The 24,670-nt window shown below is 42.8% G+C and overlaps 1 protein-coding gene and 1 long non-coding RNA gene across 2 annotated transcripts; both read right to left on the bottom strand.

Annotated features, from left to right (window-relative positions):
- Positions 16,070-16,853, bottom strand: LOC110432397. Its single transcript, XR_002449844.1, has 4 exons — positions 16,777-16,853; positions 16,641-16,684; positions 16,394-16,459; positions 16,070-16,304 (listed from the first exon to the last, which is right to left on the bottom strand). It is a non-coding gene; the product is annotated as an uncharacterized LOC110432397 (long non-coding RNA).
- LOC8081196 (multiple RNA-binding domain-containing protein 1) lies at positions 16,942-20,230 on the bottom strand. Its single transcript, XM_021453322.1, has 4 exons — positions 19,118-20,230; positions 18,324-18,390; positions 17,142-17,200; positions 16,942-17,061 (listed from the first exon to the last, which is right to left on the bottom strand). The coding sequence occupies exons 1-4, from the start codon at positions 20,228-20,230 to the stop codon at positions 16,942-16,944; spliced, it is 1,359 nt and encodes a 452-aa protein (XP_021308997.1).

The raw sequence follows: 24,670 nt of genomic DNA on the forward strand, positions 1-24,670 counted from the left end.
ATATATATATATGAATTCCTATCTCTGTATTTACACTTATTTCTAATATGGATGCTAAAATAAATGTATCTAAATTTGTTTATCTTAACTTTTCTCTATCTGATTTCAAAGCCTATTAAAGATATCATGGAATATCCGATTGTTATCTATATACGTGAGGAATTTACACATGATGAAAATATTTAAAACTTATTTTTATGAAGACTAATGGTACTACTTTTAGTACAGCTAGTGATGTATCCATTTGAAATTATTTAAACGTTATCTCTATGACAAATGATTAATGACTAATGATATAAGTTTAATATTTGTATATAAATATTAAGTCTAATATAATAATATTTGATTTCATTTGATTCTTATATATTTAATGTTATAAAATATTTTTTAAATACATTATTTTATTTTATTGTTGAGTATTATTTTATATACTTAATTATTTAGTTTCCTTATAAACATTTTATGTATGATTGAAATAGTTATTTATTTATTTATATTTTTAACTTTTAGCAAAAAAATACTTGATGCAGATATTTTTCTTAGTTGCTACATGTGTTAGTCTTACTTTAATCTCTACTTGAATAATGATATTTTTTTTTCCAACACTATCGATGAAAGATAAATCCTTGATATAAACAAAACTTCACAAACATGGATTTAGAGGGAAACTTTAGAGGAGCTGATCTCACTTGGAAGTGGGTTCCAACTTAAGGACACTTAGGAGGGATGCTTATCGGCACTAAATAAGACTTAGTGGAGGTGACTCAGTACAATGCATGTCATTTTTACCAATCTTATTTGGAGGGAGAAGGAGATAATTTTGTTGGTTGTTGATGAATGTTTATGAGCTCAAATAGGTTTTTCTCAGAGAACTTAAATAAATAATTCTATATATGGTTGAACATAATTGTGGGAGCAGATCTCGATATGGTCATGGCAACAAATGAAAATTCAACTAGAAATATGAATAATAGAAGCATGATGCACCTAATTAATGAATTTGTTAGTGGTATTAGGCTGAGAGAGCTTCATAGACATGGAGGTAGTTTCACATGGACAAACAAATAGACAATCTTGTAATAAAGGTGTTGGACATGATTTTTGTATCAACAAACTAGGAGGCAAATTATCCCTTGTTTACATATTACAATATCTTGTTAGTAGAAACATATAGTATATTGGTCTAGCTTCTTTAGATTTGAGATAGCTTGGTTTTTAAATGAGGCTTTCAAAATGTAGTTATGGAATAAGTGGCCAGAGAGAAGAAATAGTTATGTTGTAGATAAGGCATTTAGCCAACTAAGTTGAGGTAGGGTTTCAACAAGTGAAGTTGGAATGGGAGGAGTGGCCGAAGAAACTAAAACAAAATTTTTTGCTAAGAATTAAGGTAATGGATGAGGAAGTAGAGGAGATAACTTTTTCGAGTTAGGAATGGAAAAATAAATATGACTTGGAGGAGGGGCTCAAGAAAATTTATGAGGCAGAGGAACTGATGTGGCAAAGAAGAGGAGGGCAAACCTGGACGCTCAAGTGTAATACCCGATTCTAAGAACAAAATCAGATATGCACCATATGTGGGTTTTAGAAGCCAAGACTTACATATAGCTACAAATAAGGGGTAATATCAGAAGACAATGCATAAATTATATAACGTACATATTAAATTAGAGATAACCTTAAGTAGCAAATAACAGAAGATAACTTCAACTTTGGGTATTAACTCCACTCTACAGGATCCAACTGACTGGTTGATCACAAGCCTAAACTTCTCCTAAGGTTTGAGGGAAATAGCAAGAGTGAGTCAATGTTGAACTCAACAAGTATAGCAACTAGATTGTATAGCCAACAATCTCATGATCAATGTGACATAAATAATGTAAAGCATTAAACAATAAGCAATGAGTATCTTAACACAACAAGAATCATCACCCTTAATGCAAGAATCCCCAAGGCCGCTCGTGACCGTGAGCACAACTAGTATACTAGTTTTAAACACTCTGCAGAGGTTGCACATCTTTACTCATGAGTCATGATTTACCCTTTCGCCCGAGGTGATCAGCCTCTTAACCCACTTCCAAGGAAGGTCGGCAGGGATCACTATGAAGCCTTTCAAAGGTTTTGTCTAACAAGTTAGGGCCATTAGATTCACTCGGCAGGCAGATATAGAGCCCCCCTTCCATGGCACATAACCCGCAGCCTATACACACGGACAGAGGCCACACTATACCCAACGTGTCTAGCCATTCTTACGCGATTTAAGGTAACCAAAAGGTCCTCATACTGAGCTAAAGCCAGAGCCATTATCCCTCATGGTTGCACTGTTGTCCCGGTTATCACTTACAGATAAATCATCAAGTGGCTAAAAAGTCATTTTTATTGTTTATTACTTAACATTAATCTAGTCACAGGATCATGGTCACAGAAATAAAATCCAAATGCTATACTTGCCTTAATCCAATTGCTCTTGCTGATCCTTTTGGTTCTGCTGGTCTTACTAGTTGTCTAAAGCTCTGATCTTGACCACCAAAAACTGCTCTCCATCTAAACTCGATCATCGATCACCAACACACAGCAATCGGAGACAACATACACGAAGCAAACAAAGCTACAATTAGAACAGTACACCAAACATGTAAAAACAATATGAAGAGTTTATAAAGTGATTCTACGCATCGCTACGATCTCGTAGATATAAAGATCACGAAAATCAGAGTTGAAACGGAGAAGATATGAATTTTCTAAGATTTTATATAGAAAAGTAATTAATTAAATAGGATCATGAAATTAAAAAGTTTCAAACTGAGTAAATAATATTACTAACATGTAGATCTTGTGATTACGAATCCAACGCAATTTGAATGGGTCAAATCAGAGTTAAATTGAGCATTTTATGACTAAAACAAAATCAGTGGCAAACTTGTAAATACTGAAAACGTATTTTGAATCAAGCTGACTTGAAGTACGCTTTTAAAGTCAGAAAACGTAAAGTGAGAAGGCGTGTTGGACTGCAGGTTTAAAACCTGGAAACCGCAGGGGCTCTTTAAGAAAAACACCAGCGAACCGGTATCTTCTAATCTCGCGCGTTGATTTGGGATCCGACGGTTCACAGCGATTCCAGAGGCTCCGGCCGCCGGCGGGGAGGTCGGGCACGGCAGACGCGATGGCCGCCACCCAGGAGCTCACCGGAGACACCGGTTTCGCGATTCCAAGCTTCTCTGGATGAAAGGAAACCACCAGAGGAGAGAGGAGCCTACCCCGAACTCGTTTAGGCGGTTGTCTCGGGCTAGAAAGGGTCGGGGGAAGCTCGCGACGATGGCGACTTGTCCTAGCAACTCGGCGAGATCCGCCTGGTTACAAAGAAATTGTTTGAAAACAAAGGGGATCCCAAAATGAAACTACATATTGACACTTGGAAAGATACAAGTCCGGTAACTAATGAAGAAAACCATGATTTAACAAAACCTTTTTCTACGGAGGAAGTACTAACTTAGATCAAACAAATTAGGCATATTTGTCTTTTGATTATCATTTACAAAGTGATCACCAAAATCTTGACTTTAGGATTAAACATGGTGGCATATAAAGTTATAAATGAAAACTATACAACTTCCATACCTGGTAAATACATTCTGGATGGAGTGTTTGTGTCCCATGAAGTGTTACATGAGTTGAGGTGTATGAAAAAACAAGGGATCATTCTCAAGTTTGATTTTGAGAAAGCCTAAAAGAAAGTGAACTATTTTTTTCTAAAAGTGGTGTTACATAGAAAATGTTTTGACAACAAGTGGATAGAGCGGGTCATAAAAGTAGTTGGTGGTGGGAGATTGGTTGTCAATATGAATGGGAAAACAAGGAATTACTTCATAAGTATAAAGGTTTTACACAGAAGGACCCTTTGTCCCTATTGTTACTTAATTTGGTAGTCGACAGGGGTGGACCCAGAATTGGCCAAAGAATAGGGCCACTACATTAGACATCCATGCTAATTATGCTTGACTATAGAAAAAATAATAATTTATCCACTACAATTAAGGGCTAAGACCCTAGTCTTAGCCTAGTGGCTCTAGTGTTGGGTCTGCCACTGGTAGTCGATGTACTATCAAATTGAACACATCCAGGCCTTAATTTGGTGGCTGATGAACAAGAGTGTTACGATCAACATGTGTTTCGTAACAATATTCACATTTGAGTTAGTCACAAGTTGATTGGCTTCAAAGATTTAGTTTGATGCTTGGAGTATGTGAAAGGTCCTAATATGGCTAGAGGGGGTGAATAGCCTATTTAAAAATTCTATAAACTCACTAGAGCAAGTGGTTAGTAAAAAACAAAGCGAAGCTTTTTCTCTAGCTCTAAAGGGGTGTTTGCAAGCCACCTACCCAACAATTCTAGTTGCTATAATCACTATGCACACAAGAACTAAGTCTCTACAAGTTACACTAGTGAACTATGCTACACAAGGCAAAGTAAGCAACTAAACTAATTACACTAGTTTGCGGTAAGTAAAGATAGGATGAGATATTTATACCGCCGTGTAGGGGATGAACCAATCACCAATATAAACAATCAAGCACCGGGAGAATGCCAATCAATCACAATTGAGACACCAATTTTTCTTCTGAGGTTCACGTGCTTGCTGACACGCTACGTCCCCGTTGTGTCGACCAACACTTGGTGGTTCGGTGGCTAAGAGGTGTAGCACGAACCTCGTCCTCACTAGGACACCATAGGAACCTACCCACAAGTGAGGTAACTCAATGACACGAGCACTTTACTAGAGTTATCTTTCGGCTCTCCGCGGGGTAGGTACAAGACCCCTCACAATCACCGAGAGATGGCCACGAACATCACTAACTCGTTCCAAAGCTCCTCCGCTGCTCCAAGCCGTCTAGGTGGCGGCAACCACCAAGAGTAACAAGAAAACCGCAGCCAAATCGATCCCCAAGTGCCACTAGATGCAATCACTCAAGCAAATGCACTTGGAATCACTCTCAATCTCACAAAGATGTTTAATCTATGAAGGAGATGAGTGGTAGGTGTTTGCTTAGGCTCACAAGGATGTCAAGTATGCTAGAATGCCCAGAGAGTAAGCCCTAAGCCGGCCAACAACTACTTATAAGCCCCTCAAGCAAATAGAGCCGTTGGCTCTTTTACTGGGCACCAGCTGAGGCCACCGGACGCTGAGCAGGAGGCACCGGACGCTCAACACCTGCGTCCGGTGCTCCAAAGTCAGCCACATGTCAGCCAAACGAACATCGCGCGTCGAACTCTAACGGTAACCTACAGAGCACCAGACGCACTCAAGTTTGCACCGGACGCGTCCGGTGCACACCGGTCTTAAACGCACAGAGGTTCACAAAACGCGTAGGGCACCGGACGCTGAGCACCGGACCGTCCGGTGCTCACCAGACTCAAACCCAGAGAGGAAAAACAAACGGACCTCACACTGGACTCGTACCACCGGACGCACAAGCCTGCGTCCGGTGCCTGGCGTCCGGTGCCTTACCCTAGCTGAGCCAGGCACTGACTACACCGGACGCACAGGCTCAGCGTCCGGTGCCTTAGTGGCCAGCGTCCGGTGAGTGTTTCTCAGCGAGAGACACTCCCGCGACTTCTCCAAATTTCCCACCAGCGCAATAGAAAATATGCACTTCATTTTCTCAAAAAGCGCCGACACCACAATGTGTAAACCAACATGTGCATGTGTGTTAGCATTTTCACAATCATTTTCTTCGAAGGAGTTAAGTTAGCTCACTAGGTTCTAAATGCATGCACATGAACAATGACACCTAGTGGCACTTGATAACCGCTTAGCCAAAGAATTCCTCTCTTTATAGTACGGCTATCTATCCTAAATGTGATCACACCCTCTATGGTGTCTTGATCACCAAAACCAAAACCCTAAGCAATACCTTTGCCTTGATCTCCATAGGGTTTTGTTTTTCTCTTTCTTCTTTTCCAAGTTGAGCACTTGATCATCTTATGGTCATCACCATCATTACCATGATCATCACTTGCTCCATCACTTGGCATGTACCAACCTCATTAAGTCTACACACTTGGTATAGAGGTTAGTACTAGGGTTTCATCAATTATCCAAAACCAAACTAGGGCTTTCAGTATGGCACAAAGGATGTCTGTAAAGACTATAAGTTACACTATAGAGCGAATGGAGGCTTGCTGCTTTGGCCATACTTTCGGGAGAAGGGGGGGTTCAAAGCATTCATCTTGAGGGAGTCAAAGCAAAAGCATTTGTATGCACAAAAGGCTAACTAATGGGGATATGGTTCATGATCTTTTGTTAGATGGTGATAAATAATGATTTGCGCAAAGAGTAACACACTGATCTAGCTTCAGACTATACCCAAACCCTATAACTAGGGATGCAAGTGGGTATCCAAACTAACTAATTATAGTCAAATGCCATTCTAGTTCATTTTTCCACTTCCCTTAGACTACAAAAATGCCATTTTAGTTCATTTGGTCAATTTTTTGGGTCGACCCAATGACCCAAAATAGTTTAAACTTGCATCCCTACCTGTAACCCTAACACCATGTCTCCTCTAGTTATCAATCATGTCATAGTATAGTTAACCTTGCTAAGAAGGCTAATCCCTACCTACATGTGAAACAAAGAACACAAGCAAGAACTTGAAAGTACAAAACTCAATCAAAGTTACAATTCATATTAATGATTAAGCACATGAAGTTGGGGTTTCACAGCTGATGATGGTGACTGTTTGAAGGCAGATTGATCTAAGCAATAGAGAAACACTAACTTGGGCATTGACGGTAGTGTTTGGGGGCATGCAAACTCTAGATGCTTTCTTAATGGGCTAAAAGATGATACAAAACCTAATGGACAAAAAGATAGTGGCGCAACATCCTAGCAGATTCTGGATACTAACTTGTTTCAATGATTCCTGTTGGATCTAGTGGAATTTGGAGGTGAAACTAACGCTATTGGTTAGATTTTGAAATTATCTTTTCATGCATATGTAGATCATAAAAAACATAGTCCTTATACATCTATTTTACTATAGGTTGGTTTTAGAGGCCGAGGTAGACTCAAACTCGAGTTAGACTAAGCTCTTGCTTGACTTGGATGTACTTGCTGGTCTTCTCCACCTCCATACCTCTCTCTAGGTACTTCATGACCCTCTTCAATATTGCTACGCATGATAACAACATTAGGTAGCAGTCTATTCACAAAACTATAAAAAGGATTGCTTAAGTACAAGCTTACCTATAGATTTAATTGTCACATTCGAGCTATAGTCATTGGACCTTGCATGGTGCTTGGAGGATCATTAGGTGAATTTGAAGGACTGATGTCCTCATCACTAACTCTTAGTCAAGATCATGATGGTAAGGACCCATTTAAGTGGCTTCAAGTCAAGGATATCAAAGAAGTTGAATTGGTCAAGATCAGACTTAATAGGCTGAAATATAGTGCCAGCGTATAAGTTGGACAATAGGGCTGAAACTCGTTGTGCCTTTGATAGGAAAGATTTTTATATCTATTCTTTTTAATAAATATTTTAATATTAATCCCCCCAAAAATATTTTGCATCAGATAGTCCCTTTGGTCGCGCCAGTCCTGCTGGCACGACCAAATAACATAGTCGTGCCACATGCATTGTCACGGTAAGATATGACACATTTGATGGTGTTTCTGACATGGAAAAACTTGTTGCACCACTCCCATTGGCGTGACAGTATTGTCTTGTCGTGCCACTAGGAGTGGTGTGATAAGACCAAACTTTCAAAAAATTATAACTCTCGACATGACATCGGATGAAGATAATTTTTATATAATAATTGTAGATATCAATGAGATCTATAACTTTTTAGTTTTAAGTTTTTTTATTTGATGGATTGCATAATGCTCAAAACAGGTCCAAATACTGCATTAGCTAGTATGCCAAATTTGGTCGTATTAGACAATGTAGTTCTGTACAAGCCGATGCACACATAAAAACCGAAATATTCGTTCTCATCTTCCATACCTCTACTAAATATATGAGACCACAACTAAAACATGGAGGTGACTACATGCAACAAAATGTAAACAAGCAAACACAATTTAATCAAATATGGCTTGCAGAACAACCAAACACCAAGGCACTAAATATGTTTATGCTGGCTTAAGTTACACCAAATAAGGTCTAAGCATAATGCAAGCAACCAATCAAACACTATTGGTTTACTGTATGAAGGGATACATCAAAGATTTGGCTTGATTACAAGCAAACTCTCTTTTGGGAAGGAGTTGGAAATGAAAACAAATATCATATGATAAAATGGGAAGCATTAGATAACAAGGTACTTTTGGAAAAGTGACCACACAATCGTTATTTCCAATTGTCAACAAAGAATGGTGCTATTTATTAATCACGTTTTGTTTTGGCCGTACTTAGAGGGCTCCTTAGCATTTCCCAACATCGTGCAGGGGACAAACATGCCTGAACTTATGATGGGGAAATATCTTACAGCACCTTACGGATTGATAATTATTTTTGTCTGATATCAAATATAGCATATCATCATATGCATTATCCCTGTCAGATGGTAACAGAAGTCTCCTCGCAAAAATAAAATATGGTAAAATAGTGTGGCTAATAAAGGTGGGATGCAAACCAAAACAGAGCTCTTGGAGATATCTTCGGCTGCCATCGTGATATGGACGAGAATGTGTCTTTGGCAGGATTACAGGAATGGGGTATTGGGGTACACTATGATTGGAAAATGGCTCAGGTTTACAGGCGGAAGTGCTCTTGAACCTTAGCTTTTGTGCACAGCACATGTTTCACAAGTATATATCAATCCAAAATTAAATAATCAGTGTGGTTTGGCACTAATAATAAAATATATTTTCTCATGACATACCTTGAGTTTAATTTGTCTCAATTCTTGAAGTAATTACCAGCTATGCGCATGATGGTAGAGGCCTGCAGGTTTCTTTCAGTAATTTTTAGCTTTGCTTTCCATCGTTTATGGCAACCACTAAAAAATGACTCAGCTACGAAAGTATTCTTACATGAACACTCGTCGATCACCTACTCTTTCTTCATGATTTTTTTTTGGAAAGGACGCGGCAGAAGCTTTGCCGCGATTTCTATTAGACCAAGAAAGAAAAAAAGGCAAGTGCCAACCCAGTTTTTTCACTGGAAACTGAGTCAGAAAAAACATATAACTGAGGGGAGTGCCATCCTCGATCCAAACAACTCTGGAGCAATTACCATGACCCACGCCACCACTTGCAGCGTGGTCGACAACTACGCAACTAAACTCCGCTACCGAATGCTCCGGTGAACAACACGGAGCCAACTACTCAACTTGGTCGAAACGCGACCCAAACTAGACAGCAAGAAAGGGGCAGGACTAGGCAGAAGACACCGACGTCGCACGAACAGGACCAGGCAGCAAGAAAGGGGCAGTACCGTGCAGCAAGAATGCCTCATGAAGCCTTCAAGAAGGACATAGCGCAGAAGACACCGACGTCGCAAGCCCACAAGGGAAGGTTTTCACCTACAAATCCAAGAAAAGACAGGGGAAGAGGTACAAGAAGGACGCCTCCAAAGAGGAAGCGACGTCCGCAGACGCTGTCGTCCAGGCTTTTGCCATGACCTCTCACTCCCGCACCACCACCAACCTCCGCGATGAAGACAGTCATGAAGGAAGGCGCCAGTGACGAATGCAGGCATCCCTGCCGACACACGACACCACCACGCATACCACAAGCGTCCTCGCAGCAAGCGCAGCCACATGACGATGCCCCGACCAATCATAGTGACGGGTCATGAAGAGCCAGGTGGAGCTGAAAACCAACCAGCCGAGAGAGAAGCCGGACGAAGCATGCCGAAGAGGAGAATCAATGCTAAAACCAGTCGGAGCCAGCCAGCAGTAAGCCAAACGAGGGCTGCGGCAAGGAAGAAGGGGATGATAGGGGAAGAAGGGGGCCAAGGAAGTGGAGGTAGAAGCCCCAACAACCCAACCCGCCAACCCTAGCCCCCCGGCCACAACCGACCGCCCCCCACGCGGCCCCATCCGTCGTACTTGTCCATCCAGTCGCTGGATTCAAGGATCCGACCGCCAGCCACCCGGGGCTACCACCCCCACGTGGAGATTGGCCACCACCACATCGCCATCTGCCAGAGCTTGTGCCATGCCAAAACCCTAGGGGCCACGCCAGAACCCTAGGCGCGCCTGCACGCCGCCAGAGCCAGGTCTAGCCAGTAGGGAGCCAGATCCACCCACGGGGAGGTCGGATCTGGGCCGCCAGCCACCACCATGAGGAACACGACGATGACACAAATCTTCACCGGGAGAGAGAGAGAGAGAGAGAGAGAGAGAGAGGAAGAGGGATGGAGAGGAAGGGAGATGCCCTACCACCGCTGTCCTTGCCCTCCACTGGAGCTCCGGCAGCGAGCTTTAGCAGCGGCCAAGATGGGAGGGGCAGAGGGAGGGCCTTGAGTGCAGGGGCGCCGCTGCCGCCTGAGTCGCCCTTGGGGAGGAGCAACACGGGGTCGAAAATACTCTTTCTTCACGATTTATAACTGTATTTATTTACTTGCTCCCTCAGAATGAATAGTATATATATAGATGCTACTGATGTGAAATGAGACGAAGAAAATTAGCACATGAAGTCCCTTTTATGGTTGATATATATTGGTTCGTGGACAAGAAGTCTTGGAAGGTTGTGCTCAGTTTGGGTTTCTGCTTTACTTCTTGCATTGCATGCCACATATATGCATGCTTTGAAGAATATAAGGCATATATATTATGGTTGTCTACCACAATACCATTGTGTACGTGCTTACGTATGGAAAGCACCAGGAAAACACAGTAAAGATTAGGACGATGTGAGCCTTTTACATTTTACATGCTGGCCAAACAGTTCTCAAATTTTGATCTGCTTCGGCTGATAGAGTGCGAAGCAATCGGGAGAAAAGAGACGTGAATGCTAACAATGTGAGACCAGACATGTGGTGACAAAGGGCTGATGTGAAGACGTATGCATGATCAGGATGGCATACATCAAGTTCCATTTGGCGCTGAATGGCGTGAAAGAGATGACTGCTTGTCAAATGCACCAATAGTGCGCGTGTATGTACATCCTGTGATTTCACCCGGTCTGACCTCACTCCTTTAGAGGCATCATGATTCACGCATGCCATCATATACATACATATGTAAAATCAAATATAATGTTTCTTTGCAGCTCGTAGGTGTATATTAGCCACTACCCCAGACCAGGATATCACTGTTGGTTCAAAAAACCAGCCTCCACTAGCGGATTTTGAATCAACATTGATAATACCGACAGTGATGGGAGGCTCACATCACTATCGATACTTTGAACCGGTACTTCGAACCACCAGTGTTGAGCACCAAACACTGTTGGTTCCTAGCATCACCCAACAGTATCAAGTTGAACCAACACTGCTATTATGTGGCTCGAGCCAACTATGATGCGCAAGCCAACACTACTGGTTCTTGACTCCAGCTGACAGTGATGGTTAACACAACACTCGCGGTTGGTGGCTCAAGCCGGTTGTGTTGGTCAAGACAACACTGTTGCTTGGTGGCCCAAACCGGTTGTGTTGGTCAAGCCACCACTGTCGGCTGGTGGCTCGAGCAAGCTATGTTGCTTAAGGGAATACTACTTGCTAGTGGCTCAAGTCGACAGTGATAGCTTTAACAACACTGCCGGTTTGTTTGTGGAGCCGGCAGTGATGTCTTGAGCAACACAGCTGGCTTGTGGCACATAAAAATGGAGACACTATTTTTTTAAAAAAAACTAACATGAGAGACTTGATCATGAACAACAATGTACCTCCAAACAATGTGTTGGTAGGTGACACATGGATTATAATTTTCTCATCAAAATTGTAAAAGAATCTACTCTACTCTTAACAAGAACTATGTATAGCATCACATATATACTAACAATCATCAAAACCACCATGTAACTAACTAGGAATTTAATTTAAATGGGTTCATAGACACCAATCTTTTGGATGATGGTTTCTTCATAATTTGCTTGAAAGCCTTGCACAATGTCCAATTGAAAGTGCTCTCTAGAATGGAAAAAGAACTCGAATGAGAATCAAGCAATATAGCCATCAAAACAACGCTAATTAAGCAACAAAATCAAAAGAGTGGATGCTTGTTACTAACTTTAAAGCAAAAAGATCAAACCATTCATCAAATCCAAGGGCTAGCTTCATGGTGAAGAACAGCCACAACAATGGTGGGAAGGGCCCAAACACGTGCCTCTGTACTCGGGATGGAAGAGAGGAGGAAGGAGAGGACGGCTGCATCCTTTTTGTACTGTCAGTTTATCACCGTCAGTTTTTGGTAGAACGGACAGTAGCACCAAATCTCTGTTAGTTCTTGGTTAGAACCGGATGTGATAAGTGGCCGTCAAGTCATTGCCGGTGCCAACGACAAATCAATAGTGATGTGGTCTTTCACCACCGGTTTTGACTCACCCCAAGCATTTTCTGATTTTCAAGCTCAGAACCGACAGTGAAAGTACATCATTGCCGGTTCACCCAAATCCGGCAGTGATGAGGCCGACCGTGATGCCCAAATTTGTAGTAGTGAGCTCTAGTAATAGTATTTTACTGCTTGTTAGGGTAGTGGACTTAAATCTCTGTTTGCTTGTGCTTCACATATCAGGATACTTGTAACACCCAGCCCAGAGCTTAATAGGATTAATAGGAGATTCATACCAATAAGTTGCAACTTCTTTTCCGGAAGCCCATCTCGAAAGAACTCTAAAGTTAAGCGTGCTTGGCCTAGAGCAATTTAGGGATAGGTGACCGACCGGGAAGTACTTCCTGGGTGCGCGCGAGTGAGGACAAAGTGTGCAGAAAAGACGAAGTGTTAGTCTGTGGGGACTGACTATATTCTAGAAAAGCTGCCAGATGTAAGCGGGCCTGGCCTCGTGGAGGCGGGACGTTACAGAATGGTATCAGAGCCGACTCTCGCGGTTTCACGGGCGCGTGTGTCGCAGCTGCGCAGGCATGGTGTGCATGGCTGGTGTGGACCTAGAGTGGTCACACAGCATGGCACATGCACTGGCACTGGATGCACGGACGTGGCCAAGAGGGGACGTTCCTGGCTTGGGGTTGATCGACGAGGACGTCGATCTCTTAAGGGGTGAGGATGTAACACCCAGCCCAGGGCTTAATAGGATTAATAGGAGACTCATACCAACAAGTTGTAACTTTTTTCCGGAAGCCCATCTCCAAAGAACTCTAAAATTAAGCGTGCTTGGCCTAGAGCAATTTAGGGATGGGTGACCGACCGGAAAGTACTTCCTGGGTGCGCACGAGTGAGGACAAAGTGTGCAGAAAAGACTAGTGTTGGTCTGTGGAGACTGACTATGTCTTAGAAAAGCTGCTAGATGTAAGCGGGCCCGGCCTCGTGGAGTGTGCAGAAAAGACTAGTTGGTCTGTGGGGACTGACTATGTCTTAGAAAAGCTGCTAGATGTAAGCGGGTCCGGCCTCATGGAGGCGGGACGTTACAATAGTGAACAAACTGGGCTCTCTCCCCTCCATTATATTGTCCAAGCAGTTTTTAGAAGCATTAAGCTCTAACCATCAGTACAACAAAAACAATATAGGCAACCAGCTTATTAGGTTTGTTCCAAAACGACTGACGTATGCTGATCGATTAATGACTGGAAGTAGTATCATGGAACATGAATTAATACTCGCACAGTTACACAGTAGCATCACTTGTCATCAAAGCACCATCCACAGTCAGACTCCGGCTGAGAATTAGCTTCTTATTTTCACTGCTTATTCATGCACCAATAATGTATATAATTCACAAGCTGGCTTGGTCATAACTTCCATTAGGGTTGAATCAATGCAAAAAGGCAAGGAGATACACTGCTCTAGCATGGGCTTATTTTGTCAATTGCTTTATTTATTGAATCCTCCCAAGTCTGAAGCCTCTTTCAGTGTGATAAGCTCATCAGCTGCCGCTTGGAACTGTCCCAAAGGGTAGCAATTAGCCTCTTACATCCGTGTGCACCTTCATGCAGTGGCGAGATATATAGAATGTTGTGGGTGCAGATGGACCCACGAAAATATAGAGCACCATTGAGTAGATCAATTTTTCACCATGTTTATGGCTCAAGTATAAGCATCTATATATAACACAGGCGCACCCCCGTCCGATTTGCTGATCTAGATTCTCCACTGCCTTCCTGGTTGTACTCCAACGGCAGGCAGCTCGATATATTTCGTTCTTGCTTGGATGCAGGCTTCATCAGATCAGACTGAAGATGGACATGGATAATTGGTGTTGGCTGCGACATGATCTTCTCCCTAGCTATCCTTTATCTAGCGAAACTACCACGGAATGGAATTTCCTTGGCGGCCAAAAACCATATCCAAGGAATATAGGAAACCCGCCAAGAAAATGTTTGTTGGTGGTGCACCGTCAAGCATGATGAACCGCCAAGTTTGGATGGCGCGGCTAGCCCTCAAGCAAAAATTTCTTGACTGCCAACCCGCCAAGGAAAACATGGACACACGACACATTGCCAAGCAGACAAGAAAATGAGTTGGCAATCAAAGAAATTTATTTTCTTGGGGCTGACTAACCACCAAGTAAATAGATTTTGTTGAGGGTAATTTGTTGGTCTGTGTTGGGGGCATTAGGTGTGTTGGGGCGGCGGCACAGGGGGGATTTATGGTCTGTGCTGGATGGGTAAGGGGCAGCGGCAGGTCTAGGGTTTATCCTTCATGGCAGGAGTTTGCCAATTTTTTCGCTTATTTGGTCACACGGGAGAACAAGGCGGGACTTGGCCAATTTTGGCGTGGATGAGTCATGGCACTCACAACATTTCCATGGCTGCCAGCCGCCAGGAAATTGTATTTGCTTGCAATTTTTAAGAAACTGCTAAGAAAATATCTATATTCCTTGGCTGATCTTACCAACCTTAAAGAAATGTATATTTCCTTGACTGTTTTCTATCACCACCAAGGAAATACCATATTCCTTGGCGGTTTCAATTTGGCCTTCAAGGAAATTCATGTCCCTCAAGAAATTTCGGTTTTGTGGTAGTGCAAGTAGCCAACATCACCCTCCGCCCTGATGGTCTACGCTGCTGATTTAGTTATGTTCCAGTAGATCAACGGAAATGTAGGTAAAGGATTGGTTGGAGACAACAGCATGTGTTCATTTACTTTCTATGACATGATCCCTCTTGGTTGACTTTTGCGTGGTTGATATTCAATACTAGCTGCTACAATGGAAAATCATAGAGAAGTGTAGCACATTCCTTTCTTTTCCCATCAATAATAGCTTAATCTCCACTAGAATGCAATAAATCGTGCTTCTTGAATTATTCTGTCTGATTTAGATCGAAACTTCTTAAAGCATGTGGCATGATGAATTCGGGTTATCATTGAGTCCAAGATGGCCATGATACACTAAACTTTGCATTTTCTGGTAGTTTTTTCTATTTTAATGATTAAGTAGCATGATTATTGTAGTCTAGTGGAGCTTAAGCTACTTCTCACCTTGTTGGTTTTCCAGTTGTGTAGCGGCTAGTATATTAAAAATCAACCACACACACATGTGAACCAATAGAGTGCATGTCATAGAAAACAAATAAAGCATACATATTTGGTTAGCTATCTGAACTTTGGAGTGTTTTGTTTTATAACAAGTGATGCTCGGAAATGCAGTTTTCCTGTTACTACCATTATTGAGATTATGCAAGGATCACATATTTCTTGCCCAAAGAAAAAGGACATAGGAATTAAGGAACCAAACATACCCTAAGGTCTTGTTACTTGTTTTGAACTGTTGTTCAATTTTTTCCTTATTGAAAAATCTGAATATGAATCTATTATCTGTTGTTAGTTACTATTTGTTCAAGTTGAAGATCTAGCTAATTGAAATCTAAGCAGATTATTAGTATTACCAGTGATTACCAAACAAGGCAAATAATCTTCGCATCTTCTATCAATCGGATGCTAGATGATTTAAAGCTACTTCACATCTTAACGGTGTACATGGCAACTTAGTACAAACCGCACATAGAATACACAGATACTCATGCCTAAAGCTACTTCACATCTTAACGGTGGTGTACATGTACACGGCAATGTACTAAAGTACAAACCGCACATAGAATACACAGATACTCATGCCTACAACTCCGAATTAATCTTTCAAGTCCTACTACCACCTTTCAGGTGTATGGGCTTCTGAGACAAGCCTCCTTGTGAATTCTACTCTCTACTTACCCAAGTCACCATCATTAACAGCAAACCTGTGGAAGTCCAGGGACAATATGTAGAATATAAGATATCATGTCTAAATTGCTGTGAAGCCAATGATGAGCAAGCTAGGCATACTTACATTTTTTGGTTATTTTCAGCTTCTATGTGGCTGCCCTGCCGGTCTGCCAGAACCAGATTGGCCCATCTAAACAAAGGAATAAGAACAACAATTATTATTGATCAAGTTCTCGACATAAATGAAACATGAATCAGAATAAATGGAATAAGAGGTAGCAGTTCATATAAGTTAATTGAATCAATTTTCCTCTTGAAATAGTCTCATTTGCTTAAAGAAAAAGCTGTGAACACATGATGAGAAGGTTTACCTGACTTCTTCCCGATGGTCCGGCCAGTCCACCACGGCTCAAATCTGATAGCAAGAGCAGCACATCATAAATAATTTTGAACATCACCAGATGACAGTCAGATTAGCACAAGATAGCAGGCTGCAAGACGTATTACCTGGTGCTGGCAGATACATGCTGTTTCCATTAATATGATACATGGGGATATAATATCCAGCTGGCATAGCAACAACAGGCCGCACAACATAGCTGATGAGACACAAGATGCAAATAAAGTTAGAAAAGAGAATAAAATATATTACTCGATCTGAAATGTAAAACATTATATATGTGTCGATAGCTTAGAAATTGATCGAGATAAACTTGAAGCTGGAAGAGCATAAGTGTTATTCTCGTGCCTAGCATGCTGGTCCCAGCTTGTGAAATAAGAAGAATGAACAGCCTGCATGCGGTAGACACGATTAAACCTACTACAACAAAATCAATTAGTAATTTTATACTAGTGCAGTATATATAGCTTACTGGAGAAAGTTGTTGTCTCTGTTCATACATGCGGTTATAGTCTTCAACAATAGGATCTCCTGCAATAGGGATAAAAACATGAATAATTGAAAATTTTAAAGGTTGATGGATTTTGATTGGAAACAGTACGTAGTTATTGTGGCGAAGAACGAAATAATTTTTGGTTAGTGCCCGAAGCGAGGAGTATATGTTCAAATGACCATGCATGACATAAAAGATAAATCCGCATATAGTACTAAGGGGCAGAATTTGTAGCCAATACTAACCCAAAATAAGAAGATGTACGACTGTCAGAATTACTTAATGATGAAAGGCATTACTTAATGATGAAAGGCAGAACCATCCAATAATATTACCATTTGCAAATCACACTCATTTGCATGTTATTGGCAAACAGCTGAAAGAAGGGCTTCAGACTTAATACAGAAAATTAACTATCTAGGGTGGATCAGAAAAAAATAATTCACATCAGGGCCACTGACATTAGAGACACCAATCATTAAATATCTAAAAATCCTATACATCTGACACTTTGTTGCAGCATAGTTAATTTGTCGCATAAGACTATTGTAATATACAAAAAGTCATCGGACACCATTTAGGAGATTATATTCTACTATATGCTTGTTATTTACTCCAATGTTGTTCATCCTTTAAATGAAAATACAACCCTAGCTAGCTAGTGAAATAGATGCCACAAAAACTATGTAGCCTTTACTTTTATCACAAAGAAAATAGGGGAAAATTATGCAGAGCGATAAATGAAATCAGTTTTGAAGATGAAGAAAGATGGACAAAGAAAATTATTCAATAAATTAAATATTGATGCCCTGTGTATCAAACCCTAATTATTCAATCAGTTTTGAAGATGAAGAAAGATAGACAAACGAAATATGTAGAGCGATAAATTAAATCAACATCAGATCTGCGACTTAAAAAAAAAAAACAGGACTGCTACACATATACAGACCAGCTACACATATATATAGCACATGCATGTAATGTGACCAAGAACAATAATAAAAAGATGGTGGCTATATACTTACATGGCTAGATCATTGTGTTAAACAGAAATAGTAGACGATATGATTGAGATGGATAAACTATAAGTAATGCAGAAACTCCTAAATACGAAATTAATGAATAACAAGATGGTTGGAATTTTGAAGATAATTTACTCACTTCGAGCAATCTTATTAGCCTTTTCATTCCCCTCAGGAAGAGCAACTCGACACGCCTTCCCACAGATCTGATTATGGTGTGTTTAAGTAAACAAGGTTAACAGTCAATATTCATGGAGCATCGAGGAGATCGATCAGAAAGGCAAATAAAGCTCAATAATAATTCACTGGACAAGAATGTATATATCATGGGTATGCCATGTTAACGTAGTCATATATCCAGGGCGTGTACATATGGAACCATATTTTACATTTTTTTTTTTACAAAGGGGCTACATTTCACAAGAACTACCATTTTTCGGTCAAGGAGAGAAATAAGGGTGAAATTTCACCAATAACAAGTATCCGATACAGCACGAAGACTACCAAGAGGTACAATTAATAGACTAAAATGATCAAGTCGGTAAAGTTAACTAGCTCATTATACAGATAAGTAGTCAATCAATCACATGAAAGTGAAATGAAATTAAAGATGTTAGAATGGCTGGAATTTCTTATGTCCATTATTCCATATTAACGATTAAAATTCAAAAGGGCGCAAAATCAATCATATATCCTGATCTATCTATGCATGGTGTGAATGTGATATCTGCTGGTTACCATAAAATGGGTAGTAGATTAGGCACAGCACGGCGTACACATAGAGTTGATGCATGAGCGGGAAGTGCACAGTAATATAATGAACCTATATCCTATATATGCATCCAGTCAAATATGTCAAGAAATTAAAAACAAATTAAAAGAATTCATCCAAGCAATGCAATTTAATTTGGGGTAAGCACAAGCACACGAGACCTTCACATTGCCGAACTCAGCGACGGCCTTGCTGGCCATGGCGGCGTCACGGTAGGCCACGAAGCAGTAGCCTTTGTTCTTCCCCGTCGTTCTATCCCTGATGATGCGGACCTCGGTGATCTCACCTGCCGCCGAGAGAGCCGCCCTGACGTCCTCTTGCGTGGCGTCCCTGCCAAGCCCGCCGACGAACACCTCCCTCATCCTCTTCCGCTCCGCAGCAGACATTTCTGTCGTCGCAGCCTTACCCTCCCTCGCCGCCACCACATCCGTGCTCAGCACCACCGGAGGGACGGCACGACGATGAGCATCGCTGCCCGTCGCGGCGGGCTCCCCGCCGGCTATGTTCTTGGCTTCTTCCCCCGCCGCCGCCACCATCTCCTCCTTGCCCAGAAAGGATCCATGGGCAGCAGGAGGATCCGCATCGCAGCCGGCGGCCGGCTTCTCCTGCGGAATCTCGCCCGGTTCTAGCTCCTCATCGTCGTCCCCCAGCTGCAGCATCGGCGACGGTCCGTCGGCAGGCGAAGCCATACCTCCGCCGCTTTGGTCTCCTTTCGAGCTGCCGGCGACGGTGTTGCCTTGGGGACAAGCGGCTTTCTTACAACCTTCAGCACTTGCATCGGTGGCGGCGTGGCCATGGTCCGTGGACATGGACGACGGGTTCTGGAGGTCCACGGCCCGAGGAGAAAGCGGCGGCGCGTCGTCGTAGAGTTTCTCGTTGTCCTCGTCCGCGGCGGCCGAGGACAGCGGCGGGGAGGAGGAGGAGGAGGAGGAGGCAAGTTTCTCGCCCGCGGGAACGGGAGCGGGAGCGCGAGGAAACGCGGCTTCCGCTTCCGCGTCGGCTTGAGACACGACGGTGTGGGCTAGGAGCATGAGGTAATCGGCATCGGCAGCCCCGGCGACGGGTGGGGGCGGCGGGATCTGCAGGCGGCGGGGGGCGGATGGGGCTGGGGCTGGGGCTGGGAGAGCGGCCGGACGGGGGACGACGACGGCGGGGATGGTGGCGGCCTGCCTGGGTCTACGCGGGGTCCGGCGCCTCCTCAGGGGCACCGGCACAGCCAACGGCAGCTGCAGCTCCCGCGGCGTCGGCGTCGGCCGGGCTTGGTGGTGGTCCATCGACGACGACGACGGAGAGGCTGCAGCCTGCAGGGGGGGATCGGAGGAGGGGGGCTGCGCGGACGCGGAGTGAGCGAGTGGGGGGGGCGGACTGCGTGCGTGAGCGTGACGACGGAGTGTGCTCTTGCTCTGGAATGGAAAGGGGACGAGATCAGGAGCCGCGTCTCGCCTCGCGTTACAGAAGGGGCCGGCCGGCCGGGGTGAGGCCGAGACTGCGGAGCGAGGACAGGACGGGGGCGGTGGTGGGGCCCGCGCGCCCGACATTTGTCCTCGCCTCAGGTGGAGGACGTGGGTCCTGGCGAAGCAACCTCGAGAGCCGTGCCTCGGTCGTCATGCCCTCGGTGCCGGTGGTCACCAGGGACCAGGGCCGTTGCGGCGGACTTTGCGGTTGCAGCCCTAGCACACAGGGACGCACAGCAGCAAAAACGGCGCTGTCTGCCATGGCCCATGGTTTTGTGTCTCCACCGCTCTGTAGCACCCCAGACCAGACCCCACCCTCCCTGGTTCAGTTCTCCCGCGCCGGCGACCAACGACAACGTATTAATAAATAAGATATTTCGAAAAATTTGAAAATTTCAAACTAAATTTAAATATGTTTAAATTGATTTTTTTTTTAAAAAAAAATTAGTGTTATTTCGCTAAAAATAAACTTCTAATCTATCATCACTCATCACAAATTTATGTAATATCAACGCAATAACACAATATATATCATTGCGGTAAGCCGGTAATACAGCGGGCTGATAGTAGTGGGCGAGCTGTATATGCTAGTGCCATGGAATGTGTGAGTGAGAAAGTTAAATAAATGTGAAGAAATATAGGGCTTTAATAAGACTAGGAGATATGGTGGGTCATTTTAGTGTGGTTTGAAGTAATTTCGGAGCTAAAAATGAATTTGATCGAAAAATTTGATCGATATAATTTTTTTCGGAGCTCAGCGAAAAATACGAAATTTTGGAAATTGTGGCGAAATTTCGCTGAAAAGAAAACCCTTCATAGACCATGGCGTCACGCCACCAGCAAATAAAGTTGTGCCCGACAATTTAGGATTGTTGTCACTACGAGAACAAAGGAAAAAAACCGGCCTCGGATCGCTCAACATAGCGAAAGGTTAAATTCATCTATATACCTAATATTAAATAAAGAGCCAAAAACCCATTTTATTCTTCATCCACCTCTCCCTGGCTACCCCAGACAAAGAAAAGTTCTTGGGCCTGGCCTGCTTTTTTTTACTTCTCAAACTGTAGCACACTCCCTCCGTGTTTTATACGTGTGACCCGGACTCATGACCATGACTATATGAGTTAGAACAATTTGCGGCTACCGATGATCAATAGAAAGTCTGATTCTTTGATATATTGGGTTGTGCCCTCCGTGTAACCCAGACTCATGATTCGTGCTCGTAGATGGTGAGCAACACGTCAGATGCCCATGTTGCCTCCACATTTCAATTCCAGACTCACGATCCTGCTCAAGTCACCATCGGGGGTGGGCAGCCTATGCCTGTCACGCCGCCTTGGTGTGCCAGGACGCGAGTGGATGTCGTGCCACCAGCCATAAGGGAGGAAGAAAGGCTTACGCCGTTGTCCACAGGGAAGAGGAAGAGGAGCTCACGGTACCGACCATGGGGAAGAGGAAGAGGAGGTTGCCAGCCATGGGAAAGAGAGCGCGCGCCCACCGCCGCTCACTCTCAGGGAAGAGGCTCAATATAGGGTCCAATTCCACTCAATACGAAGGGGTCAAGCTCTGTATTGGGACGTGCCCCTTCCAGTTATAGTTCAATACCAAGGAATTGGGTCTTCAATGCCAAATCTAAATTCCATGTACATCCAAACAACATCATTGAGGAAACATGATTACAATTCCAATGTCTGATCTCCAATATCTACATCCAAGCAAGGTCTAAAATATTTTACGGGGTACAACATTTTACATCACTAGCAAGTATGCAAAAATTAAACTCTGTATTATCGCTAGACTACCTCCCCCACCCCAGCAGCCACGAGAAGGCCACACATGGGCGCACATGCACAATCGCACGGTATCCCATCTAGGAGGTGTGGGTGCACAGGCTCCCCACCCCTAGAGGTGGCCTCCCCCACACTCGCACAGATGGAGAGCAGAATGTCAGATGCTCGCGTTGCCTCAATATTTCAATTCCATTCTTTTGCACCCAAACAGAAAATGGATTTCAGCTACTATTGCTAGTCCAAAAGCTAATTCAATGGTCATCCAAACAATAGTATTCGAATATGGCCATTTCAATACCATGGCTACTTTGGTATTGAACCCAATTCAGTTCTAGCTCCCCCAATATCTACATCCAAATGGACTCTAAATGAGTTTGTTGTAGTTTTTAGTAGCACTCTCTTGTCTCACGCATCGATGTCAACAATAATGGAAGTGACCTAGTCCATGGTAGTCAAAGGATCACAAAGAAATCCAAATGCTACTAGTTTCTTTAGGATGATGTTATGCGAGGTAGGAAAGTAGTAATCATTGCCCCTTGATGAGCAACAAGTTTCGGCAGTGTTCACTCTCTACTCTAAAGCTCTTGTTTGTTAGGACTTCACCTTAGCTTTGGCTTCATGACATGATACTATTGTAGAAGCCACCAACATAAAACACCTCCAAAGTAGCCAAAAAATACTAAAAGAAAGTGAAAGCCATATGGGTTCCCCATCATGAGGCCTTTGGCTGCGGTATCTACACATAGTGTGGTTATTGTGTTGTGATGCAATGCATGTAGCATTGCTCCATAGCAAATGTGACATGCATGGTTTTAGGTCTCAGTCTGATACCCCAATAATGCACATGTTTAGGGAGTTTGGGTGGAGTCATTCAATTTCTTCATCCCCTTTAACCTAGTGGCTTATTAAGCATGGGGTGTCCTCTTTCTCTCCTTTTGGTAGGAGAGAGTGCCCTCATTAGCTAGACCCTAGCTTCGGATCTTTATGTGATTCCTGCTCTTATCATTATGAAGCTGGTGTTACCATCCAATTATCTTAGGCATATTCCCTCATGGCATTCCTAGCCCCTGTCTCGGCCTTTTGTTTAACAGAGCAACCACTCGGTTACCACCACATCCGTGGGTGCCCACTCATGGTCTTTGGACTAGTCCTCTTGCATTGTATGCATTAGTGCATATATGTGTGGTGAACTCTAGTTAATTCAGACTTGGTGCTTTGACGTGTCAACAAAAAAGTATGATTTGGGGACTATAGACTTGCCCTCGGCCTAGGTACTTCATATAGAAGTGAAATTATCCATTATACTCCATAGAAAATCATCGTCTTCCATGTGTGTGTTTTGTGAGGAGTTGCTTGAGTGAGGGCCATAGCCTGTTGTTGTTTCAATGGGTCTATCATGGTCCCTAGTAGGAGGGCAAGAGATTTTATGTTCCTTCTATGGAGGAATATCTCATGCATATTTGGAATCCATCTAGCATTTTGACCATATGTGGATATCTGATCTTTCATTCCCTATGGATGGAACTATTAGGAAATCTTGGTCTGACACAATAATAGTAGCTAGGCCTAGAGTCAAGATCAACTCTAGATGGCTTCATGTAAGTGGATACAAAGAGAGGTACATCTCTAGATATATTTTAATTGAATATATCTAACCTACCTCATTATGGTTGAAGTGGGGGTATCTATAGGATGCCATTCTAGTGATCTTGATGGACATGTACCATTATACCCTACCTTCTAGATAATAAATAGTCTTTGCACCAGTAAACCTTGCAATAGTGGTAGAGTCTAGAGTCCTAGCTTGGACTAATGTTGTTCCTACAATGTTGTTGACACAGAAAGAGTCTTGGTTTCCATCTTCTGCCCTCTTTGTGGTAAGGAGTTCCATGAAACCTATAGAATTTTGCATAGTTAGTTGGATTGTATTCATTTGTGTGTTCTCCTTTCATCTGGCCAAGATCCCTAGGACTACTCATTTAGGGTTCTCTGAGATAGCTACAATGGCCCTTTGGTATATTTGTTTCTTTATTTTTAATTTGAGAATTTAACTACCATGCGATATGAAAAGTGATGAAACAAGAGAAACTTTTCATAGGACACCAAGTTTAGTCCTAATTATTTCTTGAGGATGTTACTACCAACCCACTCAAGATTTCCTTTTCTGCATTTCCCACAAGGCTTCAAAGACCTGTATTATGTTCAGGAAAATATCAAACTCATGTCCACAAGATTAAATAATGAGTACGTCAAGTGACATCATGACACATATGCCACCCAAAATCATGCCTTATATCCTTCAAGACTGTAGTTGATATTGTTTTGGTATTATGGATATTATTTGTGCTCAATGTATTTTAAAGCATATAAAGATAATTATTCTTTTAACACTCTTCAATGCATTCATCTAAGTAGTGTAGAAATTGGAATGTTATGCTAAACTCTAGTAGCTAAACCATAGACTAAACTT

Source organism: Sorghum bicolor, chromosome 2 (assembly GCF_000003195.3).
Source record: "Sorghum bicolor cultivar BTx623 chromosome 2, Sorghum_bicolor_NCBIv3, whole genome shotgun sequence".
Classification (NCBI taxonomy): Eukaryota; Viridiplantae; Streptophyta; class Magnoliopsida; order Poales; family Poaceae; genus Sorghum; species Sorghum bicolor.

What these genes read in the sequence shown, in the direction of transcription:
- LOC8081196 (XM_021453322.1), bottom strand. Translation starts at nt 20,230, where the DNA reads ATGGACCACCACCAAGCCCGGCCGACGCCGACGCCGCGGGAGCTGCAG. An exon ending in CTGAGTTCGGCAATGTGAAG is followed by an intron (nt 18,391 to 19,117) that starts GTCTCGTGTGCT and finishes CACCATAATCAG; the next exon opens with ATCTGTGGGAAGGCGTGTCG. An exon ending in AGAGACAACAACTTTCTCCA is followed by an intron (nt 17,062 to 17,141) that starts GTAAGCTATATA and finishes TACCGCATGCAG; the next exon opens with GCTGTTCATTCTTCTTATTT.